The following is a 13,883-nucleotide window of genomic DNA, read 5'->3' as shown; positions in this document are numbered from 1 at the left end:
ACTTCTCCCAAACAGCAATGGGTCAAATGGCTTTCTTCAGTTGCACTTCTCCACCCTGGTGACAATTAACTTTTGTTGAACGACAGAGTTTTTTGTGGAACTCTAAGAATCTGTTAAGAAATATTTCTTAGATGGCGAGGAATGCTATTTTTTGTGTTGTTTCACTTCTGCATTAGTTCCAAGTTTGAATCAAAAGGGGAAGAACTACATGAGCTTGAAGCATTTCGCAATTTTGTATTTGTTTTAAATTACTTTCGTTTGACTTTTGCTTTAGGGTCAGTGTGGACCACATGAATAAATGGAATATTTTTCCTGGGCTGCAGCTCTTGACTGAATCAGTATATTGTGTACTCGGATTCAGTCACTAGTGAGGATCCTGGCTCACTACACATTGGGCTCTTATCGAGCTCTTATCACATTATAGTCCTTCACGTCTGCTGCGATCTCATAATACCTAGAACAGAGGTCACAATCTAAATTCCTGGAGGGCCGCAGCCAGGGCAGGACTTACGGGGCCGGGGTCCCCTGGGCTTGAGGTTATGTTTGGGCCCCATACCTATACTACAAATGCCCTCAACTAGAACATTATTATGGAGTAACACAAAATACACAAAAAATAAAATGTGCTTTCAGGTTCATATACTGTATACAATTAATAGGCAACATGTCTAGTCTAGTCAAAGTTTAGATGTAATATTAAATAGTCACTATAATACAATAAACTAGTTCTTTTGCACTTTAATCTGTGTAAAACTTTTAACTTTATACATTTTTCTGTATTGCTTTATTGCATTTAAATGTTCAGTTATTTTTGTTATAAGAAAAAAGTTATTAAACCTGTTATACTGTATTATGACAGCACTTTTTTAAAACTAAATTTCAACATTGTGATAATACCGCATACCGTGATAAAAGCATTCGCAATTAACCGCAACATGAATATTTGATACCGGCATATCCCTAGTTTGGAACAACATGAGGGTGAGTAATTAATGACAGAAATTTCATTTTTGGGTGAACTATCCCTTTAAGATTAAGGTGATTAATTTTGTGGATTGGTGCTCGTTGGATTTCCTTGAGCTTAATGCAAGTAAAAGTAAAGAAATTGTAATAGATGTATGAAAGAAACGCATCAGATTGTCCCTGTAAATGTATGTGTTGCTGCCGTGACGTATGAATGCAACAACTTCTCCCAAACAGCAATGGGTCAAATGGCTTTCTTCAGTTGCACTTCTCCACCCTGGTGACAATTAACTTTTGTTGAACGACAGAGTTTTTTGTGGAACTCTAAGAATCTGTTAAGAAATATTTCTTAGATGGCGAGGAATGCTATTTTTTGTGTTGTTTCACTTCTGCATTAGTTCCAAGTTTGAATCAAAAGGGGAAGAACTACATGAGCTTGAAGCATTTCGCAATTTTGTATTTGTTTTAAATTACTTTCGTTTGACTTTTGCTTTAGGGTCAGTGTGGACCACATGAATAAATGGAATATTTTTCCTGGGCTGCAGCTCTTGACTGAATCAGTATATTGTGTACTCGGATTCAGTCACTAGTGAGGATCCTGGCTCACTACACATTGGGCTCTTATCGAGCTCTTATCACATTATAGTCCTTCACGTCTGCTGCGATCTCATAATACCTAGAACAGAGGTCACAATCTAAATTCCTGGAGGGCCGCAGCCAGGGCAGGACTTACGGGGCCGGGGTCCCCTGGGCTTGAGGTTATGTTTGGGCCCCATACCTATACTACAAATGCCCTCAACTAGAACATTATTATGGAGTAACACAAAATACACAAAAAATAAAATGTGCTTTCAGGTTCATATACTGTATACAATTAATAGGCAACATGTCTAGTCTAGTCAAAGTTTAGATGTAATATTAAATAGTCACTATAATACAATAAACAGGATGTGAGTCAGTTGAGAGATCAAAACCCTGAAATAACACTGCGCAGAAAAAAACCAAAGAGATGTAGTATTATTATGAAAATTTATTGTCATATCTGTGTCCTTTTATGTCAGATTCTTAAATTTAATAAATTCAATCTAAATAAAAATAAACATGTTGGCTATTAACAATCAAATGAAATCACTATAAACAAAATCCATAGATGGATTTTGCATAAGTTATGTTAAGTTTAAATATAACATTTTAATGTAGAAATATTAAATGATTGCAAAAATGAAATGAGCTACTTTTTAAAAATATGAAACTACAACTGCCAGTAGGAGGCAGCAAGTGACTGTCTTAATGAGTGAGTTGAATGCTTAAATCAACCGATTTGTTTAAAATGCTAATTCATTTAACTTAGCAAAAGACTGTACTTATAGCCTGTTTGAACCATTTACTGGTCCGTGTACAAAACACTGTGTTGCTCGGAGACGCATTGATGGAGCAAAACAAAATTTTGTGTCTGAAAGTTACTCAGTAACTTGTTGTTGACTAAATAACTTTTTCATATTTAATATGGATTAATATATAAATATAATCTATATCTATGACTTTATACATTTTGTTCCTGAACAGTAGAAGCTACTGTTAGTTTTAGACTAGCCTACCTGAAAACGTTAAAACACAGTTTGTTTCATTTGTATCCTTGTGCTATTGCTAGTAACTTGTTCATTTATACTGACCGTTTAATTGTATTTATGTAACATTATTTATTAAAATGCAAGGTTACTTGAGTCCGAAACAATGAAAACTTAACTTTTTCTTGAGGTGTTTGCGAGGCGGCTTCATGTGCGCGCGCTTTGGATGTGACCGTGAGCGCCCAGAAAACTAGTTTGGAGCGCGCAAGTACCGAATGGTTTAAAAAGACATTCTGTGTGAATTTTCCAAACGTGCGAAAATGAGTAAAACCAAAATGCGCAATCCCGCACCGAGATTCAGGATGTGATTAAACATATATTCTATTATATAGAGATGTGTAAAATAAATTTCCACGACTTTTCCAAAGCTTTCTGGGTTTTTCATGACCGTACGAACCCTGCAAATGGCTATTTTTATTTTTTTTAAATTGTTTTGATTACATTTCTGCTCCACTTTGTGTGGAGGAAGTGAGACGGGACAAAGTCCCTGTAAGATATTAGGGTATTCTAGTCTTTGGACGGGAGAGAGCGCTCAAAACTCTTCAGATTAATTTAGTGGAACATTAATATAATATAGAATCATCCCCTGTAAAGAAGTGAGGCGTGCATATGTGAGATTTATCATTATCTTTGTAAATGTGCGCTCTTTTGGGCTAAAGGCTTAATGGAACTGTTTAAAGTAGCCATGTGATCACAAATTAATCGGCGATTTGGCGCCGCGCAGACGTGATTTAATACGTGTCCTTTTTTTATATGAAAAAAAAATCATGAATTCCAGTTTATGCTGTTTGATTATGGCTTCGAATGTTGTAGTTGTAAGCTGGAAGCTGTTAGCCCCGGCTGGCCCGTGCGCGCTATTGAAATGCGGCTAATAATTTCTGACTGGCACATAACTGAACAAATGTAAACGGGCTAAGGCGGGGCCCCCTACAAGGCGGGGCCCCTGGGCTGCAGCCCATTCAAGCCCAATGGTAAGTCCGGCCATGGCCGCAGCTCTGCAGAGTTTAGCTCCAACCAGCTCCAATTTACACCTGCTTGGAAGTTTCTAGTAATCCTGAATAGCTGGATCAGGTGTGTTTGATTAAGGTTGGAGCTAAACTGTGAGTTTGACGGCCTCCTAGACGGCCACCGGGACAAGACCACAGGAACCAGATGAGTCCTCTGCACAATCTGACTTTGCTGCAGCCTGGAATTAAACTGCTGGTTTCGTCTGGTCAGAGGAGAACTGGCCCCCCGACTGAGCCTGGTTTCTCCCAAGGTTTTTTCTCCATTCTGTCACCGATGGAGTTTTGGTTCCTTGCCGCTGTCGCCTCTGGCTTGCTTAGTTGGGGACACTTGACTGATTGCACAAACACTATTGGAAGAGATCTGACCTGGATGATGACTTTAGCTGTTATTTTCCTGTTTGACTCTGTAAAGCTGCTTTGACAATCAGTACTGTATAAAGCGCTATATAAATAAAGGTGAGTATTCACACAATGGCAGTAAATTATGCATAATTTATTGATTTGCCCTAATCTTTGTTTTCGCTTGTAAATTGTCCTTTCTAAAAACCATACTGTGTTATAGCATTCAGCTTGAACTATATTTACAACTGTCATGTAAATAAATCTGCAAACCAATAATTGAAAGAAATAATTACTCAAGTGACTAAACACTGGTGATGTAGAGCTGTGAAACACTGTTGTCATCACATCCAGTGCCTTCAGTAACTGTTGATTCCTGACTAAAAGATTTCAGACCTGGAAGACTTTGTAATTTCATTGCAGTTTTAATGTTTATGTTTGTTCATGTAATTCAGAAACGTTTATGTCACCAAACCCCTTAAAATAAAATATTTACTTGAAATATCTCTGAGGAAGTTATTCTAATAATTTAACAATTGGCATGTTTACAGTTCTTTGCTGTTGATTAATAATCACATTGACATGCAGGTAAACAAATACAATATTTTCATTTTTAGTGCTCAAGCACTCAAATTATTTTTATTTATTTATGATCCAATTAATTATTAGCCTTTTATCAACTCACAAACCCACTGCAGTTCTTACATTAAGCCCAGTTTGGGAAACCCTGGTGTAATGTAATGTTTAATGCATTTACTGATGTAGATATCAATAAATGGCTTTTTTATATCAATGTTACATTTAATGAAAAGTTTAAAACAAGTTGGATAAAAAGTAATCTAAAAGTATTTAAAAAAAGTAGTCAGACAACACTACCTAAAATGTGTAACCTAGATTACGTTACTAACTGATGGGACAAATGTGCTGGATTCTCCTGCTGGAATCACATCTGACTCTATTTGCAGCTTTTGCTTTGAATTTGAATGAAACTGATATTGAAACTTAATTTTCTATGGTATTTTGTGGTTTCTACAGCAGCTCAAAAATTTGTTTCTGAACTTCTACACACAAATAGTTCATTAAATGTTTTCAAGTTCCATATTTCTGCAAATATCTTCCATTTAATCTCACTCTCTTTCAGAAAGATAAGCCTCTGTTTATAGTTTTATTATAGTTTGGATTTATAACCATGAGACCTATTTTACTCTGTTATTAATTTTCTCACACACTTTCAATTTCGAATACTAAATATTTGTAAATGTATCATCTAGAATGAAGGCCATACTGTTATAGAGCTGGAAATATAAAGATGATGATGAAAGAGACGAGCACATGAAGCAGACGTGAAGAAACACACAGCACACGAGTTTGTTTGTTTGGTCTCTATAAAGTTTAATTGAAGACTGAGTTGAATGAAGCAGGTAATAACTGACAGGTTAGTCTAGTTACAGAGTCTGACCTGTTGTTGAACTGAACCAGCGAGTATGACGATCAGTCCATTCAATCCCATCATGCAGCAGGCCTCTGAATAATTGCAGGCCGCTAAATAACTTTCAGTAATTTATCGATATGACTGCACTGACTGACGCCATCGGTTGAGAACAAAACTTGAACTGATTTAACCTGGATGATGCACTATTGTCTTTGTATAAAGCACTATAAAGGTGACTTGACTTGTGTGTTTTTGTCATTACTCTGAATTAAAAGAGCCCAAACTTGAGTGTTTTGGCCAAACTGTTCAGAAGTTATAGGTCAAAATGTCAATTATTCATATCTTTTGCCAGTAGGTGGCGCTGTGCTGAAACTGCTCATGAATCCTCAGGTCTTGGTTATTATAGCACGTACCAAATTTGGTCTGACTACGATAAAGTGTTGCGGAGATATAGCCTCATGTCCATTTTGGTGTCCTCTTTGCCAAATTTGTTGTTGCGCTATAAGAGAAGGACTGGGTCTGTCAAAAATCTTTTAAAAACTCATTTCCAACACGGTCTGAAGATGATCTGAACCAGCTTTGGTGAAATTCAGATGAACTGTCTAAGATGAGTTAGAAAAAGTGGAGTTTCTAACCCTCGGGCTTAAGAAGTTATTAGCATAAACATGAGTGCAAATTTGAGATATTGGTGGTGCTAAAGTTTTTGAGTTAGAGACTCCAAATTTGCTGTGGTTAATGTTGATACTGTCCACTATCTGTGTGCCAGACTTCATAACTTTCTTGCAAGCACTTTTATGGGCTCCCACAGACTTCCAGAGAGAAATTAAGAAAATGAACGATTACATAAGGAGCTTGACCGATAAATAGCACAAAAAAGTGCTTTTGATTTTCCTCATTTGTAAGTTACTTTGCATAAAAAGCATCTGCAAAATGAATAACCAGAAATTTGTCTAGTAGAATATTGTGTTTGGAAGTCTGTTTTAATTTCTATTCTAAATTTAGCTTTATTTTATAAATTTTGTTTATATATTGTATTGTCATGTCATTGTTTATGTTATTTGTGTATCATTGCCAAGAAAAATGCTTAAAAAACAATAATATATAATCTAATCTAAATGTAAATATTATAATCGTCATGTTTCTAAATTTGATGGAGTCACAATACTTTAAATAATCAAACATCTACTTTTTTGCTATCTGAACTATTTATTATCATGTGGTTACTTGTATTCCATGTTGTACCAGGATTATGTTCATTCAGAACAGAACTGAGTGAAACCCAAACATCATCTGAAGGCATGTGATCATCTGTGTGTGTTCCTGTCTGAATGATGGCTCCATCTACTGGTCATTCATGAGTACATCAAAACAGTGGATCTCATCATCATTTGCTTCATGTGAGCGGCATTTGCACTGATTTTATGTATATCCTGAATGCAATGGATAAAAGCATCTGCATAAATACATATATAAATATGACAAACTGCTTCTGAATTTCCTCATTTGTAAGTCACTGTGCTTAAAAGCATCTGCAAAAAGAATAGCTGTAAATTTGTCAAGAAGGATTTAGTTGATTTCCAAATGTTGTTTTATTGTCTTTTCATTGTTTATATGTCATTTCTGAATAATTGTGGATGATGAGTCCAAGAAAAATACTAAATAGTAACGTATAACTTAATCTAAATGTAAATATCATGACAGTCTTGTGTTTCTCAGTTTGATGGACTTGCATTACAAACTATCAACTACTTTTTTTTTTGCTATCTTCATTATGCATGATCATGTGGTTACTTGTACTTTATCTTCTATCAGGATTATGTTCATTCACACTAAATCCTCTGTGTGTTTCTTGAGTAACAGCTCCATCAGCTGGCCGTTCATGAGTTTTTACCTGCGATGCGCACTTGTGCGACGGCTCCGTCTCCTCCCTCGCTGTGCGCGCGCACCTCCACCAGGTAATCGCCCTTCTTCATGGGCAGATCGATGGACTGCTTCACTGTGGTGTACAGCACGCCGTTGGGCTGCCCCTCCGGCCTGTACAGGACCTGAGTGAGAACAGCACAACATCAAGAGCTGGCAGAACCCACCAGATTTACACACAAGTCACAGATTTCTATAACACCAGAAAAGAGGATTCAGTGAAACCAAGATAAAAACTGAAAAATAATGCTAAACCAGGGACAGAGTGATTATTAAGGAGTGATATTAAGGAGTGATATTTACCCCCTTAAACTGATTTCCGGGGGCATTTCTACCTTCATAAGGACAAAATTCTTCATTTTACTCAATAAATGCACTTGGAATATTAAGCCACTTTAGGGCTGATACCAGTCAAATTAAATCGATATCAACAACATCCAACTTTGCACTGCAGAAGTGACACAGAAGCTGCATCAGAAGTGGCATTTAGATGGATTTACACAGACTGTTTAATGCAGCTCAGAGATGCCATGAATGCATTTACACTGCAGTTACAATTGCATGTATAACGTTATCAGATTAATGTTTTAAATCCAAAATATATTGAATATAGAATTATGAAATTATACTTTAACCACCACATATGAAAGTATAACCACCACTTAGTGTTGGCAAATCACACAGTATCTTTGATGTGAATCCCTGATTTACTAATTTAACCGATTCATTTAAGCACACATTCTCATTGACTCAATAATCACCCATTCCTTCATCACTCACACACACACACATACAAAGGATTTTTATGGCCTCTCGTTGCTGTGAATCAGCTGCCAGCACTAATTAAACATCATTAAGCTCATCAGTGGCTTGAGTTTGACACATGCAGCAGCAGAGGGAGACAGAGAGACAGAAAACCCATCCAAAACCTCATATTTCTGCAGGTTTTGAGTCGTACCTCTTAAACCTTTTTTTTGCTTTGTGTGTGGTGTGTGTGTATGTGTTCATGTATTTGTCTGATGTTTGTCTGATTGTTGGTCTGTTGCGTTTCTATTGTACATCATAGCTTAATAGTACTTTTTACTAAATGTATTGTAATTGTTTTATTGTTATGTTAATATGTAATTTTACTCTCTTTTAGGGTGACTATTACCATCTGTCTAGGGACTGCAGGTGAAAAATAGCCTTCTGGCTAATTCTGGCATATTGACAGAAATGTTTATTAATATGCATTGTCCCTGTAATAAAAAAAATAAAATAAAACTAAATAAATTACATATAAATGCTCATGCTTCAGCTCATATTTAATGAGTTATTCATATGCATGTTCAATTTTAACTCAAGTTCAAGTTCAGTTTTATTTCTAGAGCACATTTAAGCACGAAACAAGGCAGACCAAAGTGCTGCACAACAAACAATGATATATAACGAGGAAAAAATCAGTAAAAAAATAAAAACACTTCAAAACCCATACAACAACAAAAGCAGATTAAAACAATTCAAAGGCACATGTTAAAAGCCAGAGAGAAAACTCCATGAATCCAGAAAGACAAACACACTAAATCAGAATCAGAGACACTGAGCAGCAGGTAAAGGTGTTTTTCTGACCTTATATCCCTCCACCGTCGACTCGTTGGCCAGCGGCTCCACCTGCTCCCAGGCGATGTTGATCGTCGTGCCGCTGTAGTTCATCTTTGTGCCGATGATTTTAGGAGGCCGACTAGGAGCTGAGAAAAACACAATCAGATCAGAAAATAACAGTAACATAAATGCCAATTATTTATTTTTTTCCCTCACAGTAAAAATGTGTCCTAAAATACACCAGTTTGAAAGCCTGTCTTCTGGCTTCTATGGGACTTACGCGCTCTCTTGGTGTAGATTTTGTGGCGCTGGCTGGCGGGACCGTATCCGGCGCCGTTATAAGCCCGCACCTCGATCAGGTAATGTGAGTTGGGCTTCATGTTGTCCAGACGCGTGTGGTTTTCTCGACTGGGAACCAGAACACGCTGTGCAGACGCCTCGTTCTCCACCGACTCCCTCCAGTACCGGACCTGAGAGACAACAGGTCAGAAATTAACTTACTATTATAGTTTGTATTCATATTTTAAATTGGGTTTTATTTTTAAATTTTCCATTTTCTCTTTAGTTGAAATTTTAGTAATTCTGTTGTTTTATATTTTTTAACTAGTTTACATTTTATTTAAATGTCAGTATAGTTTTTATTAATGTTTATGTATTAGTTTTAGTTCACTTAGTTTGAGTTATTTTAGTACATCAAGTACAAACTAAATGAAAATGAGAAATGTTGCCTTGGCAACTAAGATGAAAGTTTTTTATATTTTATTTGAATTTAAAAAATTTTTTTTGGTTTTAGTTTTAGTTGACCATGTCTGTATAATAACAAAAATTTATATAATAAAATATTATCTTTGCACAATAAATATTGGCTAAAAGCAACCCCCCACCCCACTTATTCCTCTTTAAAGATTATCGCCAGACTTTGGAAATCACTTCATTTTCTTCCTACATTTCTATATTTTAGGTGTTTTTTTTTTTTTTTTTAAATCAATATTCATTTTTAGTTTGTTATTTTAGTAATTTTATTAATTGAAATGTTTGCTGTATATATTGTATTTTACTTCAGTTACCATTGTATTGCAAGTAATGAGAAGTTGGTTCACGATAATAACCCAGCTGCTAAATTAACAACTTTAAACAAGAGGAAGTACATCAGCAAGTGAATTTGAGACATGTGATAGTTCTGAGTTTAACAGTGAACTAGTGCTTTGTCACCTGGTATCCTTCAACCGTCTGCAGCTGTAGAGGCACCCAGGACACGACGGCTTCTGTGGCCGACAGCGTCCTCGCCTCGATGATGGTGGGAGCTTCTGCAGGAACTGAGATGGAAACACACGTCTGTAAGGTCACTAGTTCACGTGGTTTAATTCTGTAAATCTGCAGGCGTGCGTCACCCACCGTCCTGAGCGGAGCAGATGAAGGCGCTGACGCTGAATGGCCCTTCACCCTGACTGTTGAAGGCCTTCATCTTCACCTCAAACCTGGTGGATGGGGGGATTTTCGAGTCTTTGTGGACATACTTTTGGGTCTGTGGATCGGTCACTGTCACCCTCATCCACTCGGGGTCGTTATGGGGCTTGAAGGCGATGATGTAGCCAAAATTACTGCCGTAGTAGTACTGCGGCTGGACCGGCTGCAGACGCAAACCACATCAAAACAGTTTTTGGTTTTAACCAAAGGCAAGATAGCAAAGGTGAATAGAGTAAACTCTTAAACTAATATATATCACCTTACTTCCCAAGCTGATGAATCATGATACATTATTACATTTTGCATTACAAGCTGTTTAAATATACAAATCAAATGTTGTTTAAATATACAAATGATTCATTATCATTGTATAATACGGTTCAAAAGTCCTTGTTTGATTTTGTTGATATACTACCGTTAAAGGTTTTAACAGATAGGATTTTGGATTTCTCTTTTTATCACTCCATAAATCAGAAAATACTGTCAACAGACAGAAAACATTTTCGAAACAAACTCATTACCTTTAAATACATGCATTTTCGCCATGTTATTAGGAATAAAATGTTGTATAAATCGGTGTGAATGAAATATAAACAAACCCCTCAGTAAAAACCTTCCTAGGGATGCACCGATACCACTTTTTCCAGTACTCGCCCGATACCGATACTTTTATTTTTGGTACTTGCCGATACCGAGACCAATGTTTTATTGCATTTGTAAATTTTTTAAATATTGGGTACAGAAACCAAGAGTATGTAACATGCTGTGTGGTATCGGTGTTTGGTATCGGGGCATTTTAACGAGTACGACTACTAGTACAGAAGCTCAGTATCGGGCCCGATACCGATACCAGTATCGGTGCATCCCTATTTTTAACTAATAAAATGTTGTATAAATCAGTGTGAATAAAATATGAACAAACCCCTCAGTAAAAACCTTCAGAATATAGAGAGGAATAAAACTCTAAGTTTTGTTGTATGTAAGTGCTGCTGAAGTAGAGAAACAAATTTTAAAAATATGGATTGAGTGATTAAAGATATGAATTGAAATCTACAGACGCAAACAGATAAAGTGCAATGAAATAAACACTTAAATGTGCATTTAGATCACTTTGAAATTGAAAGAGAGAGCTGCATTTTGCTGGTATTTTTCTGATTTCTAGAATACACATGCCACTGGTCTTCATGTGAGAAACATGAGCACTGGTACCGTCCATGTGATGGTGAGCTCACGACTGGTTCCTCCTCCTCCACCGATCTCTGACGGAGCCACAACAGGCCCTACAGAGAAAATAATTACAGTAATTATGCTTGCTAAGGCATTGCTATGCAATTACTAGTTACTATGGTATTCTAGATGATTCCAGTGGTGCTACTGTATGTTGTGGGCGGTTTCCCAGAATGCTGCTGGAGGACTAACACACTGATGCTTAATACTTAGTGTTAGTGGTTTAATCAGATCACTATCAGCAATAGTACTACTGAGGATTGACATACACATAATAATACATTCAAAAACTGCCTGCACATTTTGCATGCCGGCTCCGTTTGGACCTGGTGGAACGTAAGCTTATTAATCTTGACTTCTGGTCATTTTCAACTAAGGAAAAGGAAAAGGACAGGATGTGATGTGTGGCCAAATATGGTGTCCCATACTCGGGATTTGTGCTCTGCATTTCACCCTTCCAAGTGCACACACACAGCAGTGACTGTTATTACCATGTTTTTACTGCATTTAGCCCCCTTTTTACTAATTAAAAATATGAGAAATTCTTTAAAATTTCACATTATACATGAATTATACATGAAAACCACTGCGATGCATTTCAGTATTCATGATAAACTTTATCTGAATATATCATTATATGAAACTTATAAGAACAATCAATCTGAGAATTACCAGTATTAACTCCATTGGAATTAACAGAATTGAATTGAATTTTTTTTTTTTAACTTGTAACTCATAACTGCTCAAAAATAGTCCAAATTTATGAAACCTACATTTTCTAATAAAACAACATCAATATTAGTCTGGAATGCTTTAAAACAAAATATATTCCTTTCACTTGCATAAACTTTCACTTTATCATGAAAAGGTTCTCCACGCTGCAATGGTTCATCAAATGAAATGCAGGCTTCTTCATTTCAAACCTCTGTCCTTTATCAAATTCAGACTATTTGGTCTTTGAACTTTTGTTGTGCACCCCACTGGGCTGTATTTCATTTGATATAGTTCATTTGTTATGCAAATTACATCTAGTGTGTTGTTTATTAGCAGAATTCAGTCCTAAATGTGTGTGAGATGTAATAATGAGGCTAAATATATTTTACAAAAGTATTTTTTTAATCATAAAAAATAAATGATATGTATTTTGATAGTCTTTACTCATTTCTAAAGTTTGTTTCCTGAATTAAACCCTTGAAATTGTTATGCATTGCTTCCAGGTCAAAATGGGCTGAATGCAGTAGCTGGGTTAAACAAACACATGAATGGCAATAAACCGCAGGTGATTGTTTCCTCAGATGAGGACAGAAGGAGCTCACTGGCTTCTCTGGTGGTGATTTTGGGCGAGGGGTCGCTCGGGGGTCCGGTGCCCAGCGTGTTGGTGGCGATGACCCTGAACTCATACTCCGTCCAGGGCGTCAGATTGATCACGGAGGCCATTTCTGCATTTCCCTCCACATTCACTGGAGCTGAAGACACAGAATCACTGGATAAATACACAGACTCACTGGAACTGGTTTAGATCTAAACTAGTGCTTTAGTCAAGTCACACTTTATTAACAGATGATTATCAAATTAAATAATCCCCTCAAATATGCAGAAAAGTATATTACTATATTACAGTTTTGTTTTTCAACTGCTTACACATTTTCTAAACTTTGCCTCTTTTTTCCAAACTTTACACACACATCCAAGAACCGCACACACAAAATGCAAAATGCCTCACATCTCTTGCAAAATGAAGCACTGCATTCAAAATATCACAAACACATCTCAAAAGCAAACATTTGTCTTACGTTGCAAACACCTTTGCCATAACATTGTACTTTGGATATATCATATGCACACAGTTATTCAAAACCCAAATCTCTTCTTTCATGAGCTCCTGTGTTCATTTCTGTTCAAGATTGAAAGTAACTGGCAGAGAGATGTTGAACAATTCACGGTAAACACGAAAGCAAGATTGAAACCAAACTTTTTTACTGTAAGCATTTGTGGTTGTGAATACAGTATTATACACAGTGCCAAAGAAAAGAAACACATCAAGCATGTGTATATTTATAGGCCTGTTCTAAAGCATGATGGGTTGGTGTTCAGTAAAGCACATGTGAGGAGTTAGTGCGTTACAGTATTAGTATTGGTTGTGTTTGAAAAAGGAAATCAAGATACTTCCTATTAGATTTTTGTGTGTTACATAGAGAATTGTGTGTTGTGTTTTGCAAAAAGTGTTTTATGAAATTGCAAACCGAGTCAAAGGCTGAGAATTAGTGTATGGTTTTGCAGATTTGGAGTGTGCTTCTGCTGTTTGAGTGTCAGCTTTCA

At 36.5% G+C, this 13,883-nt stretch overlaps 1 protein-coding gene across 1 annotated transcript in view; it reads right to left on the bottom strand.

Annotated features, from left to right (window-relative positions):
• Positions 1-7,246: 7,246 nt before the first annotated feature.
• cntn1a (contactin 1a) overlaps positions 7,247-13,883 on the bottom strand; it is a 30,128-nt gene continuing 23,491 nt past the window's right edge. Inside the window, exons 18-24 of the mRNA XM_016531481.1 lie at positions 12,881-13,030; positions 11,547-11,617; positions 10,266-10,500; positions 10,083-10,186; positions 9,151-9,340; positions 8,898-9,016; positions 7,247-7,414 (exon numbers count right to left, since the gene is read on the bottom strand). Coding sequence (XP_016386967.1) covers positions 7,247-7,414; positions 8,898-9,016; positions 9,151-9,340; positions 10,083-10,186; positions 10,266-10,500; positions 11,547-11,617; positions 12,881-13,030 — 1,037 coding nt within the window. The remainder of the gene's footprint in view (positions 7,415-8,897; positions 9,017-9,150; positions 9,341-10,082; positions 10,187-10,265; positions 10,501-11,546; positions 11,618-12,880; positions 13,031-13,883) is intronic.

Source organism: Sinocyclocheilus rhinocerous, unplaced genomic scaffold, assembly GCF_001515625.1.
Source record: "Sinocyclocheilus rhinocerous isolate Xijiao unplaced genomic scaffold, SAMN03320098_v1.1 scaffold2953, whole genome shotgun sequence".
Lineage (NCBI taxonomy): Eukaryota > Metazoa > Chordata > Actinopteri > Cypriniformes > Cyprinidae > Sinocyclocheilus > Sinocyclocheilus rhinocerous.
The sequence above is the reverse complement of the archived record's forward strand: the minus strand, read 5'-3'. Positions and strand labels throughout refer to the sequence as shown.